The sequence below is a fragment of the Neofelis nebulosa genome, chromosome 2 (assembly GCF_028018385.1).
Source record: "Neofelis nebulosa isolate mNeoNeb1 chromosome 2, mNeoNeb1.pri, whole genome shotgun sequence".
Lineage (NCBI taxonomy): Eukaryota > Metazoa > Chordata > Mammalia > Carnivora > Felidae > Neofelis > Neofelis nebulosa.
In genome coordinates, this window is record NC_080783.1 from 11,395,367 (window position 1) to 11,410,062 (window position 14,696).

The 14,696-nt window shown below is 41.1% G+C and overlaps 1 protein-coding gene and 1 long non-coding RNA gene across 12 annotated transcripts in view; both read right to left on the reverse strand.

Annotated features, from left to right (window-relative positions):
* AGFG1 (ArfGAP with FG repeats 1) overlaps positions 1 to 14,134 on the reverse strand; it is a 72,876-nt gene extending 58,742 nt beyond the window's left edge. For 10 of the 11 annotated variants that reach the window (XM_058702564.1, XM_058702554.1, XM_058702545.1 and 7 more), the window contains exon 1: positions 13,831 to 14,134. In XM_058702564.1, the coding sequence (XP_058558547.1) occupies positions 13,831 to 13,997 (167 nt within the window). In that variant the 5' untranslated portion in view covers positions 13,998 to 14,134. The remainder of the gene's footprint in view (positions 1 to 13,830) is intronic. The other variant, XM_058702571.1, reaches the window with a different exon arrangement.
* Positions 9,568 to 13,541, reverse strand: LOC131496854 (uncharacterized). Its single transcript, XR_009254674.1, has 2 exons — positions 11,875 to 13,541; positions 9,568 to 10,298 (listed from the first exon to the last, which is right to left on the reverse strand). It is a non-coding gene; the product is annotated as an uncharacterized LOC131496854 (long non-coding RNA).
* Positions 14,135 to 14,696: the final 562 nt, after the last annotated feature.

Below are 14,696 nucleotides of genomic sequence, written 5' to 3' on the forward strand. Positions count from 1 at the left end.
TAACAAAATAAATATAGCAGTTTAAAATTTGTATATTGTATATTAAATTTACATTAGAAAAGACTGTGGAAAGTATCCACCAAAAAAAATTTAAAAAACCAAAAAAATAAAAAACCAAAAAACAAAAAAAACAACTTTATTATGTCAAGCAAGCTGACAAAATTGGTGGTAAAATAAAAGTTAAATAAGGCACAGTGAAATTAATATTTATAAAGTACCTATACTGACACTTTGCATATTTAATCTCATCCAATTTCTACTTCTAATAGTATGGCAGACCGGATATTCTGAAAAGTCTCCTCGGCTAAAATATGATAGATACTCTATAAGTTACAAAACAAAAACAAACAAACAAAAAAACCCTGTTAACCTATTGTTGAGCTTTCTAGAAAGGAAAGAAAATCTCTAAGAATTCCTTCCAAAAGGCAAAAAAAGGCAAAAAAAAATTAAAAATTGAGCTGAAACCAGAAAAGTGACCCATGTCATACACAAAATGTAGTGTTGCTCAGAAGGCAAACACCAATCAACAAGAGCTATGGCCAGATGAGAGAGCTGAAACGGAGACAGACCTGTTAAACTCAAGACCCCGGAAGAGAAATAAAACTGTTTCCAGTTGTAGTATCCCAGGTTCCCAGCAGAAGAATATGCAAATCCTCTCAGGAGCAACGCACTTCCAATTTATACTATCGGTATTTGGAAACATTAAGCTCAATAAACTATGAGGTTACAATAAAAATCATCACACAACAAAACATACCACTAAGCTTGTCGGTAGAAACGACATGTTTATACCTACCTCTCCCGAAGACTTTAGATACTGGAGTGATCAAATACAAAACAGAAAATAAATACAGTATGTAAGAAACATCAAAATAAATAAAAGATGGCATAAAAATGAACAAGATATGTGTAGTTACCAGAATAACCAAGCAACTTAAAAGTCAGAACTTTTAGAAATGAAAAATTATAAATGTAGAAACTAAAAACTCAACAAAGCAGGTAGAGAGATGAGATACACCAAAGAATAAAACTGGTGAATTAGAAGACAGGAAACAAACCACCCAGAAAGCAGCACAGACATGCAGGGAGACAGAAAAAAAGACAAAAAGGAAAAAAAAGGGATACGAGGAGGTCTAACATATATAATCAATACTCTTAACTTTTGAAAGAGAACATCGAAAAAATAAGGAGAAGGGATATTAGAAGAGATAATGGCTGAGATTTTTCAGATCCAATAAAAGGCATGCATCTACAGATAGGAATTACAGTTCATCAGAAACAAGATAAATTAAATACACACTTAGAAACATTTTGTTTAAATTTCAAAAATAGAAAATCTTAAAAGCAGTCTGAAAGAAAAGATCAAGATAAAATCTGGCTGAAAGTAGACTTCTCAATGGAAACCAAAGACAACAAACATCTTTAAGTAGTGAGAAAAAATAAGTTGTGAACCCAGTAAAACTATCTCTGAAGTATAAGATCAAAATAATAATATTTACACATAAACAAAAACCAAGAGTTTACCCCCCAGGAGATTCTCACGGAAGAAATGCATATTGTATACACTTTAAGAAGAAGAATGACCCCAGGAAGATCCTGAGATGCAAAGATACTGGTAAACACGTAGGTAAATCTCAAAACAAAAACAAAAACAAAAACAAAAACAAAACCAAACCAAAAAACAAAAACCACACCTGATTTATGAAGTGGAACAGAGACAAATTTAACATCTCATCAACAATACCCCTTATGTGAGGGTACTTTGTATTTTCAAAGACCTTGTTAAGTTATTAGGGGAAGGTTAAAATTAACTCTAGAATGTCAGTATGGAGAACAAAATTTCAATGATGACCATAAAAGTACATGGAATTCACAGCTTCCCAAATAGTATAAAGGGAAAACTGGGGGCCCCTGGGTGGTTCAGTCAGTTGAGTGTCCGACACATGATTTCTGCTCAGGTCATGATCCCACGGTCATAGGATCGAGCCCCACCTCGGGATCCACACTTAGCATGGAGCTCGCTTAAGACTCTCTCTCCCCGTCCCTCTCCCCAACTCGCACTGCCATTCTCTCTCTCAAAATAAACAAACATTTTTTTTTTAAAAAAAGGGAAAATCAAAAGAAAAACCGTCATTAAAAAAAAAAAATTAAACATACACTTTCCAAATGACCTAGCAATCCCACTTTTATTTACCCAGCAATGGAATACTAACCAGCAATCAGGAGAAACGAACTACTGGAATATGTAACTACCTTGGATTAATCTTAAAGGTACGATGCTGAGTGACGAAGACAAGACAATCTGACAAAGTTATGTACTTATGATACAATTTACCTGACATTATTGGAAAGAAAAATCAGTGCTGGAGAACTACAGGCAGCTGGCAGGGGTTAGGAACAGAGAAGGGTTAAGAAGAGTCTTGGGGATGGTGGAACAGCCCCGTGTGCTGATTGTGGCAGTAGTGACAGGAATCTACCGTTACGTTAAGACACACCAAAAGCGTTAACAGTGATGTGCACTAACTTAAATAAAACACCATAGTCCTAATTCCGTGTTACTCTTCATGGTAACCACAACTTTTACACTAATTAAAATAAATTTTTTCTCATTAGTGGACCTACCTTCTTCTCTACTTACCAAGTTTGATCATTTAAATGAATGAAATCTGATCAAAACTGAATTATTTATCTAGTCACTTTAAAGGTGGATTTGTGAAAGCTGCTGCCACTTCCCTTTTTTGCTAAGCCCAGTCTAGCTGTCATGTGAGTTCAGTGTTTATAAAACATTTTACTGTAATGATATTAGTCATAACTACTGGATGAAAGTGTTGAGCAAGTAAGCCACATTATTTTTATAGTGCCAATATTGAAGTACCACCCATTGCAGATCCTAAAATACACATTTTAAGTCTCCAATTTAGTGCAAAAAAAAAAGAATTAGGTAATGACTCATTTAATAACAGCAGTATTGATATTTTGAAAGCATGTTTGCCAGTTAATTGGTTTCAAGAAGTTCCAAAGTCACCTACTGGTGGAGCCCAATATGTTTTCACAGTATAATTAAGTCATATGCAGATCCCCAGGGGCTTTAGTTTTAACGACCACCACCCAGGTATGACTGTAACCAGATGGTGTGACTCATTCCGTATGTCCACCAGTATGCTGCTCTTAACTATGTCTCAAACAATCTTGCAAACTGCCATTTGTTCAACTCAAATAACAATGTGTGCTGGGTGAATAGGAACACTTATTCAGTTTTATTAATTGTTTTTCTCCCCCTGGGGGAAAAGCTGGTTAAAATATTTTAATAGCCTGTGGAAACTTATGCAGTTGCTAATATTGATCTAAAGTAATAAAGTTAATATGACATTTAGATCTATCCCAATCCTAGTTATGTAGTAAAAATATTACATATAAATAATGTTTCATATCAAAAAAAATTATACCTTTAAAATCTACAGCAGATGGAAGACAACTTTAACAGGTTATCAAGATTCTACAAACTGTGGATGCCAAGGCACTAACATGTACTGGATATTCCAAAATATTAGTCTATCCAGAACCCAACTTAAAAATACTGAACACACACACACACACACACACACACACACACGATGTAAACCACACCTGTTGTTTTTTTTTTACGGGGGGAGGGTTGAAAGTCACAAATACGGTCCGTAAAAGGTACTTGTAACACTTATGCAAAACATCTAAAAAAAATAATACTCAAGTAACAATTTAAACCTAATTAAGGTATCCAGTTAAAAGTGGACAAAACCCAAGAATGTCTTCACAAACCTCTCCAAACCTCACTGAAATGAAAGCAAAGGAATAAAATGGTATTAACTCACAAAGAGACAGGAACAGAGAATAAAGGAGGCCAAAGGTATATACGGTAGTTCTCTAATAACAGAATTTGGAAGATAAAAAGTGAATATAACAGCAGTAACTGACTTTGCAGAATCAAGAAAAGCAAAACAGAATCTCCTTCAGAGAGAAGCCAACTAGAAGCTCATTCCCACTACAGAACCCCTTAAAGATTCACAAAAGGAATCCCAGGCAGGCTGGTGGGGGTGGGGCTGGGGATTACATAGGGTCAAAAATAAACTCCCAGTTCCACTACAGCCACAAGACTACCCCTACCAGGCCCTAGGCAGAAGTCTGAAGGAAAATTTAATCTGCAGAGACTATCCAAATAGACTAAGGACTGTTATTAGGTACCATGCTAAAAACCAGGGACTTAACTGGGACTTTCTACAAACTGAATGATAGATTATGTGCCTCTAGTCTTCTTCCTCAACTTGGATCCTAGAAAAATGGCAGCCAGGCTCTTTTTCAGTCACCAACAACAATTTAGGAGAAAATACCTCTGAACTAAAAAAGCATGATTTCCAAACCAACGAGTCCAAAAGAATGGCTAAAATAATGAACAAAAGACCTAACCAAAATACTTCAACGTACGGTTCAGAACAGCAGGGATTAAAAAAAGAAGAAAAGAGAAAAAAAGATCACATATACTCCCAAAGAGGGAGGGGGAAAATGGGACACGAAGAATCAGCAGGCTGCATCAGTCTACTGATGAATACGAAGAATACCATCAGACTTCCTAATTCCTAACATCAATACTGAGGATCTGAACAATTAAGCAATGCCTTAAAACTTCAAGGGTAAAGTATTTCCACCCTTATGAATGGGGACAAACGATTAATTTAAAAATGATGGCAGAATAAGACATTTACAGTCATACAGCTCTCAAAACTATCTCTCACTGATCTTTATCAGGAGGCTAATGAAGATGTGGGCTCCTGGAAAGAGAGGGTCTAACACAGGTTAAACATGAAAAAGAAATTTCCAAAATGAAGGCAGAAGAAAAGTCCCAGGATGACCACTGCATAGTAGGTCTAGAGAGAAGTATGACCAGGCCAGAAGATGACAGAAGTGCCCAGAAAAGATTTATCAATTAAAAAGAAAAAAGGTACCTGATGCGTCTGATCATATTGAAAGAAGTTTTATGCCTCAGCCAGAGATTATTTATCTGGGGATATATTAACGATACATACATGGAAAACAAATGAAGAGAACTACACAATTACAAACTTCAGGGAAAAGTTTGTATAAGCAAGAAAATAATAATAATAATATACTATAGGTCTCAGCTGAGAATACGTACATACTTGCAACAAGGCAAACACTAAATAATGATTTAACCAACAACGGTGATAACATTATATGGAAGAGGTAGAAACAGTAGATGTAAAGGGAGAGAGAAGTGTTGAGGACCAAATCCTTATTTCCTCTTTGTACAACAGAGAAGTGAATATATAAAGCCAACACTGGAAAAAAAAAAAACTTCCAATAGCTGTAACTATGTTAGTTAGAAATACTAAGGTAAACACAGAAGGAGGGCAGAGACAAGAGTTCACAGTCACTGTCTAGGACAATCTGAAATGGAGGAAGGGAACAGGTGACTGTTGTTCGTTATAAACCTTTCCCTTTTTACATTATGTGCACGTATTCTTTAGATAAACATTAAAACCGAATTAAAAATGAAACATAAAAAAAGAATCGACACAAAGAGTCCTTGCTCTTCAAAGCCAAGTTTAGGGGCGCCTGGGTGGCTCAGTCGGTTGAGCGGCCGGCTTCGGCTCAGGTCATGATCTCACGGTCCGTGAGTTCGAGCCCCGCGTCGGGCTCTGTGCTAACAGCTTAGAGCCTGGAGCCTGTTTCAGATTCTGTGTCTCCCTCTCTCTGACCCTCCCCCGTTCATGCTCTGTCTCTCTCTGTCTCAAAAATAAATAAACGTTAAAAAAAAAAATTAAAAAAAAAAAAAAAGCCAAGTTTAACTGACATACAATTTACAGGTTGCTTTCTTTGATGAAAAAGTTTGAGGAATTTTTTAAATTTCAAAGGTATCAAGTCTCTCTACTAGACACTAGCGATCTTTTTACAGACGTACCTACTGAACACAACTGTTTTAGAACTACCAAAATTCACTGTGTAGGAGATAAAGCTTTGAGGACAGAAATGAGGAAGAGTTTTCATGTTTTCCCACATTATTAGTTGTAGTGATTTTAATACTCTCCCCATCAAAGAGCTAGCACAGTTTAACAAAACATGGGGGAAGAACAGAATTTTTAGAATCTGACAATTACAAAAAACTTCTCTCTTCCTTTTGTAAACATGTATGCTTCTCTATAACTTCCATACACGTCTCCCATTTCCTCCCAGAGAATAAATTTATTACCTCTTCCACATACAGGCCTTAAAATTACCCAAAGACAGTGACCATATATACAGCTCCCCAACCCACCCGTCTTTACTTCTGGTTCCTGCAGTTTTAAATCTGCTTATCATCCTGGTAAAATTCCTTAGAGCATGCTGCAGTTAATGTACCTCTTAAAAGAAGCAACCAGAATAAAAGCAAGGTGTATTTATGACTTCCCTCTCTCTGAAACAGTATGGTTCCAATCAAAAGGAGACTACATCTTACTCAGGAGTCTGAAAAAATATGTTCCAACTTAAAAAAAACTGTCATTCCTCATATTTCGAACAACTCAAACAAGCTTCCCACTGCTACCGTAAAGCCAGTTATGAATTTCCTTCTAATCACATCCAATCATCCAACTCTTAAGACAAGAGTTCTCAGGTGTGGGCCTGTAAAGGATGTCACAAGGAACCTGCTACTAACTACTCCAGGTTATGAGTGATTTACCTTTTTTTTATACACCTTAGAGGAATCCACGGTGGGTATTCCTAACCAATTACCACTCTGACTGTGTAAAGTGGGAAATACATTAAGAAGTCAGGGGGATCAATGGGAAGAGTAACGGCACCTAGTTCTGATTATCTCCACAGGACTTTCTCAAGAATATGAGCATTATGCACGTCGTCTAGAAAAGGATGAAAACAGGATGCCACCATACCATATATGCTTATGAGTTTTCCCAGGACAGAAGATGCTCACAAAACTACAGAACAGCCCCCCTTCATCAATTTGTTGGAGGAATCCATGTTTCTCCTCCTTGCTGAACAACCTACCTACAGCAAATGCCTATTGCACAGCAAACATTCCCAGCTAGGAGGCCGGCTCTCTCCTGCTCCTTCCAACTGAGTTTCATGTTTATCAAGAGCCGTTTAATATAACAACTTGGTAATACAGTTGGCACAGTATTTGGTAAATATACAGTTTAATTAAAGATTATGTAAAATAACAACACATGAGAATTGTTTCCATAAAAACGAAGTATTTTGGAGACTTGAGTCACTATGAAAACTTGTTGTTTAACCGTAGACAAGAATTGTAAAAGACTGAAGAGAAGATCGAGAACAATCCCGCACTCAACCTGCTTTAAAAGCAACTTAAAATTCTAAGTATTGTGGGGCGCCTGGGTGGCTCAGTCGGTTAAGCGTCTGACTTCGGCTCAGGTCATGATCTCACGGTTCGTGGGTTCGAGCCCCGCATGGGGCTCTGTGCTGACAGCTCAGAGCCTGGAGCCTGCCTCGGATTCTGTGTCTCCTTCTCTCTGCCCCTTCCCCGCTTGTGTTGTCTCTCAAAAATAAACATTAAAAAAAAAAATTCTAAATATTGTAAACAACACAATGTGAGTCTGGGTTATAGCAAAGGGACAAAGAATCTAGTCAGTGGAACCACATTCAAAGAAAAGTCTAGGTGTTACAAAAAACTCTGACAAATTAACAATTATACATTAAAATAAAAAAACTAAGTATATAAAAACATATATACATATGCACACATACATACATAATTGATTTTTAATGAATCTAATCACTATCAATCCTAAATGCATAGGATAGGAGGTTTTCATCACAATTCAGGTATAGAAAATAGTAAGAGAATTCATTCATGGCAGTGTAGACCGGCCAAATTCAAAACAGCACCATATTCCCATTACACTCACAATACACAACAGCAGTTTCTGAACAAAATTAAAAGTTAGGAAAACACATTTGCAACTAAGTTCCTTTAAATTTTTTTGAAAAGCATAGCTATGAAGTAAAAATGCATGATACATCCATAAACTGTCTGTCCTGCTTTTAAAATCCAACAAAGTTAAAATCTACCATTTAACTCCCCAAAATGTAGAGTTCAAAACAGTTTACAATAATCCATGGGAAACCTTTATACATTTGCTAGCGGTGGACTCAGCATTAGTTCTGGATCCCAACATCAACCAAAGTATCACAACAAAGCACTAAGAATGTATGCTAGGGATGCCTGAGTGTCTCGGTTGGTTAAGCTTCCAACTTCGGCTCAGGTCATGATCTCGCAGTCTGTTGAGTTCGAGCCCCACGTCAGGCTCTGTGCTGACGGCTCAGAGCCTGGAGCCTGCTTCAGATTCTGTGTCTCCCTCTCTCTCTGCCCCTCCTCCACTCATGCTGTGTGTGTGTCTCTCTCTCTCTCTCTCTCAAAAATAAACATTAAAATATTTTCGAAAAAAAAGAATGTATGCTAATTTTACAATTTGGAGTCGTTTTTATGGAAACAATTCACGTGTCATTATTTACATAATCTTCACTTAAACTATATATTTACCAAATACCATGCCAACTGGATTACCAAGTTATTATATTAAACAGCTCTCGATAAATGATAAACGTAACAGTATTTTCCTCATGTTGTTACTAGAATCCTGCCTGATACACAGCTAGCACTCCATAAATGTTACTAATTATTATTATTATTACATTTTCTATTTCAACAAATACTTGAATTGTATCCCCACACATGTACTAGTGCTGGGAACCTAATGAAATATTTGCTTAAAAACATCGTGTCCTTCATAATTGAAGTATCTCATTGTCTTCCCACTTACACTAATTTGAAATTGTACTAAATTTTCAAAACATCTCATTGAATACAGCCACATTAGAGTACTAAAAAAATGGAAAAGGAATTAAAGATATAAATCACTGCCCACTGTAATCTCGTAAGATCCTGACTATTATAAACAGAGCTCCAAAAGACTATTTGATTGCAATCCACTCTAATGCTAATAATTGTATAAAAACAAACTAGATGCCTTTTCATCTAACTTTAAAATATTCACCATGAGTCAAAATGCACACAAAATTAATAGAGTATAAGTTAGTATCAGGCTACATTTATACACCTATTGAAATTCCCATTTTAAATACACTGTCCACATAAAATAGCTGGTATTAGAAGGGACAAAATATTTCTCAAATGTTATTTTTTATCTTATCTAAACCCTTTTGAAAAACATGAATTACTTTTTAAAGACAAACAATTCTTATTTACTGATTATGCCAATATTAAATAATTTGGTCTAAAACTAGTCTTTTTAATTTTTGTTTTATTTTATATTTGAGAGAGAGAGAGAGAGAGTGCGCATGAGCAGGGGAGGGGCAAAGAAGAGAGGGAAACAGAATCTGAAGCAGGCTCCAGGCTCCGAGCTGTCAGCACAGAGCCTGGTGCAGGGCTCAAACTCACAAACCGTGAGATCATGACCTAAGCTCAAGTTGCTTAACCAACTGAGCCACCCAGGCACCCCCAAATTTTTTTTTTTTTTTTTTTTTTTTTTGAGAGAGAGAGAGAAAGCTCATGAGCAGGGAAGGGGCAGAGGGAGAGAGAGGATCCGAAGCAGGCTCTGTGCTGACCGCAAAGAGCCTGATGTGGGGCTTGAACTCACAAGCCTTGAGATCATGCCTGACCTGGGCTGAAGCCGGACGCTAAACTAAGCTACCCAGCCACCCCAATTTGGTCTAAAACTAGTCTTTAAATCAACTAAAAGTTCCTTAACATGAAGGCAATGTTTGACTGTTGGCTGTAATGGAGTGTCCATTCATAATTTTAAGTATTTCTGTAGGTAGGACCAGAAAGAAAGTGACAAATCAATCTGTTACAATACCCCCATTCTAGCTCAGTAATAAATAACCATCTACATTTCAAGTTTCACAATTTGACTTGTCATATACTCTGAATGAGCATCAAACAGGTATAGGACAATCATCAGGAAAGAAAAGATTCTGAGGGTCTACAAATATAAACAATAAGATGCTTATTCAATTTGTGTGAACAAAGATACCACTAAATGAATGACAAAGGGTATGTGACTAACCTCTAAAATTTAGAATTCATGACAGTAGATACCATTTACTGCATATCAGCATTTTCTAGGCACATCAAGGTTTCCCAAAGGATCCAGGACAACGTGCACACAGTGGCCTTGCTTAATACCTTGCCCTAAGTCACAAAGCTAGTGGCAGTGTCGGATTCTGATTTCAAAATTCATATTCTTCCAAATATACCGTGTCACCTCCATAGCAAACATATAATTATTAAACTCAATAGTTATTCTATTCTCCTCAAATTATTTTATCATTGCTTTTCAAGGACAGAAATCCTTAGGAGCTCCTGTCCCTTCAATATTTCTGCAGTAGCCATCAGATCCTGCATCTCTTCTTTCCTTCCCAAGAATCCCAGATTTCTGACGTGAGGACTCTATCTGGGGACCCTTGTTGCCCCAGTGAAGTCACTGTGGATAGTGAGTCCAATGAGGGCACCGGTTCAAGGTAGCTACATGCCTGAGTGATGGCAGAACTTCTGGAAAAGCTGGGACACTGGCGGGAATTAAGGCAGTACCCAGCTGCAGGGGCTGGGAGCTGCCAATTTGGGTTGAGAGAAATCTAGGCAACATCGTCGAGCCCCTGGAAAAGTCTCCCTTCAGAACAAAGGTTTTGAGTCACATCTGAAGAATCCAAACTGATAGATTTTTATAAGGGTGCTTCTCATTTCAATGTCTTTCACATTCTGTTTGCCACTCACGGAATGGCTTTTCCCCCACGTTAATGCCTCCTATTTACCGGGCAGCTACTATGTACCAGGCATCAAGTGAGATGTTAAACAGGTTATCTCTAACACTGAAAACTAATCTACATCCAAAAGCTACAAGGTAAACTTTATCCTCACTATTCACAGATGAGAAAATTCAAACTCAAGGAGACTGAGTGACATTCTCAATACCACACAGGTAATAAATGGTGCCAGGATTCAAGATCAGGTTTATCTAGCTCACAAGTACTTGTTCTTTCAACACCATGAAGCAGCCAGCCACATGGATCTTGCCTTTAAAAGTCTTTGTTCAGAAATCAAATCTTCTGTGAAGCTTTCTCTATCCATTTACATATTTCATGAATAGTTTTTAGAGAAAGGAAATATTACAATGTATCACCACTGTTTACACAGTTAGAATACAAGCTCCTTAAAGACAGTAGGATCCAAGTAACACCACTGCCTCCCATAATGTATGTGACACAGACCAAGTGAGCAATAAATATATGCAGAATCACCAGCGAATGGAGATATAAAGTCTTATCTATCACAGATTAAATTCTTAAAATAAGCAATTGTCAGCATAGTGAGATATCCTTCTACATAGAATGTTTCTGAAATGTGGGCTTTTAGGAAGAAATTTGTAAATATTTGTTGATCTTAAACATTTGCTGCCTAGACTAAATGTTGCCCTGCTATACTTATGAAGGACTACAGAGAAATGTCAGAAATTTAGGGGTGCCTGGGTGGCGCAGTCGGTTAAGCGTCCGACTTCAGCCAGGTCACGATCTCGCGGTCCGTGAGTTCGAGCCCCGCGTCAGGCTCTGGGCTGATGGCTCAGAGCCTGGAGCCTGTTTCCGATTCTGTGTCTCCCTCTCTCTCTGCCCCTCCCCTGTTCATGCTCTGTCTCTCTCTGTCCCAAAAATAAATAAAAAACGTTGAAAAAAAAATTTAAAAAAAAAAGAAATTCAAAACAGTAAATATAGACATTTTTTTTTCCAAACCAAGTATTTCCCATGTACCAAACGACCTTGTGCTTAGTAAAAGCAGAACATACTTACCATTATGCACATAAGAGAAACCAAATACATTTAAATCACCAGACTGTTGGCCTTCATTTTAGAACCAAAGTTGCCCAATACAGGTCACTTAACTGTATCTGTAAACTCGAAGTGTGAACCAGACTTTCTTCTAGATATCACCCAGCTCTACAGTTCTGTGTAATTCAATAATATTACTGTTTACCAACTTCTTAGAGTGCTTCTCTGACTACAATCTGAGAGTAACCTTCCGGGGAACCTCGGTGGCTCAGTTGGTTAAGCATCTGACTTCAGCTCAGTTCAAGATCTTACGATACACGGGTTCTCAGATTCTGGACCTCCCTCTCTCTCTCTCACTGCCCCTCCCCTGCTCACACTCTGTCTCTCTGTCTCTCTCTCAAAATAAACAAACATTAAAATTTTTTTTTAAAAACAAAAATTAAAAATAAATAGTAACGTTTCAAACAAGGTCTCTCCTATCACATACATTTTAGCATACTTACCCCTGACATTTCTCTCATTTACTTATATTACCATCTCCCCTACAGTGTAAGCACCAAAAGCACAGTGATTTTGCTGTATTCATCAGCACACCCCAAGGCTTCACACAAAACACAGGAGGCACCCAATAAATGTCTGTTGAAGAATTAACATCATGGAAGGCTAATAACATCTTGTTGCCCAAGGGGGAAAAAAAGCGAATTGTGGGCTGCTAGGCACGTCCTGCATTTTCTAAACATGAGTTTTCTAATCTATTATATACTTTGCCTCAGTATTAATCTTACAAGGTGTTTTTTTTTGGGGGGGGGGATGGGGGCCAAATTACTTTATTTGAAGGAATGCTACCAATGAAGAACTCAAGTGGATGTTTTGGTACAAGAAAGGTTTTAAGAATATTTAGTGACCACCACTTTGCCAAGATAATTAGTACCCAAAAGCAGCTCGGCAGTTCCACAATCATCTGCAAACTTTCCAAAGGAAATTTCACAGTGACAAAAATCTTATCAAAATAAAGCTTAATGAAGCGAAGAAGAACAAATACAAACCACCCCAAACGATTCAAGAGGTAGTCTCCGTTTTTCCGAACAAAATGCTGTCGTCCCCTCTCCCCTGTCTGTATACAGATACTGACGCTGATAGACAAGTCTTCCAGATACCATGACACAGCTTCTAGTCGGTACCTTATTTGCATTCAAACTTTCCCCAAACTCAAGACTCTCTTTGGACCATAAAACTAAAACCCCACCACCTCCCATCTGCTTCTCTGCCTCCCTCTCTCGCAATTAAGCCTCTCGAACTTCTTCCCTTGGGATTCACATCTCTGCCACCAAGACATTTTAATCCTGCTACTCCTCCTAAGTGCCTGCTTTCTCCCAGTGACCTAGGTTCTCTCGACCCGGGGGGCGGGGGGAGGGGTGGAGGAAGCCCAGCCTAAGCGTCCCTGCTCTTTCCCACCCTAGCTTCTCCCCCACCCCCCACCCCCTCTCTGCGGGCGCCCGGCAGGTGCCTCGCCGGGGATCTCCGCGCCCCGGCCGCCGCCAAGCGGGGCACACAAAAGACCCGCACGGCCCTCCCCAGCCTCCTCCGGTCTTTTCCCTTCAGCCCCATCGGGTCAGCGCCCCGGAGAGCAGAGGCCCGAGGGAGACGGCGCCGGCTCCGCGGGGCGCAGAGATGCTCGCCCCGGGCGCCCCCTCCTGACCCCCACCTTCGCCCACGCCCCACCCACGAAGGCTGCCCCGGGCCGGGACCCTCGGCCCGAGAAACCGAAAGCGCGCATCCCCAGCCCGGCGGCCGGGGCCGAGCGCATCCCGCCCCACGGCCTCCGCCGCGCCCCTCCCCGCCAGCCCGCACCCCAACCGCCGGCCCAAGCGGGCGCCCCCGCCGGCCTCCCGCGCCGCCCGGCGCCCCCGCTCCCCCCGCCCCCAGCCCCGGGGAAGGGCCCACCCCCGCCCGGCGGCCCGGCGGCCCGGCACTCACAGGCTGCCGGAGCAGGAGGTACAGACGAAGGAGCCGACCGTCATGTTCACGTAGGTGGGGCCGCGCTGGTCGCAGTCGAAGCACTTTCGGTTGTGCGGGAGGCCGGTCATGTCCCGCAGCATCTTCAGGTGCTTCTCCTCCTGCTTCCGCTTCGCGCTGGCCGCCATGGCCGCGGCGCCGAGGGAGGAGGCCGGCAGGGCCGGGAGCGGGAGCCGGGCGGCGCTGCGCCGGGGGCCCGCGGTCCCACGGGCCGCCCTGGCCGCGGCCGCCGCCCTCCGTCAGCGCGCGCCGCCCGCGCCGGATCTGGCCGCCTCGGTTCGACTCGACTGCGCTGGGCGCGGCGCGGACGCTGCGGAGCGCGGGCTGACGGGCCACACCAACCGGCCCGGCCGGGACAACCGCCGCCGCCGCCACCTTCCCGACTTCTCCTGAGGGGAAAAGACGAGGAAGGGGGACGGCAAGAGGAGGCCCGCCCCGGGCGGCCGGAGGCCAAGTGGCGGCCGGCGCCCTCTGCTGGCCAGGAGGAGTCAGTTACTGCGGCCGCGCAGAGGCCTGGAATTGGGCCGGGGCAAAGTAGCAAAGATACGCAGGTGATGGTAGCGATGGACTGTAGTTATTAGACAGCTTGGATGTGCTAAGCGCATTATTACCTGAGTTAACTTCCTCCCCCGCTCAAAACTCTCCCAGGGGCTGCCGACTGCTTTGGGGATAATTCCAACTTCCTCACCGTGCTCCAAAAGGTGCTCCCTCACCTACCCCAACCTGCCTCTCTCCCCATCCTGGTTTCCTCCACCACGCTGGCTTTCCGTTTGTACCCCGGTCACCGCAAGCTGCCTTCTGACCCAGGACCCTTACCCTGCTGTCCG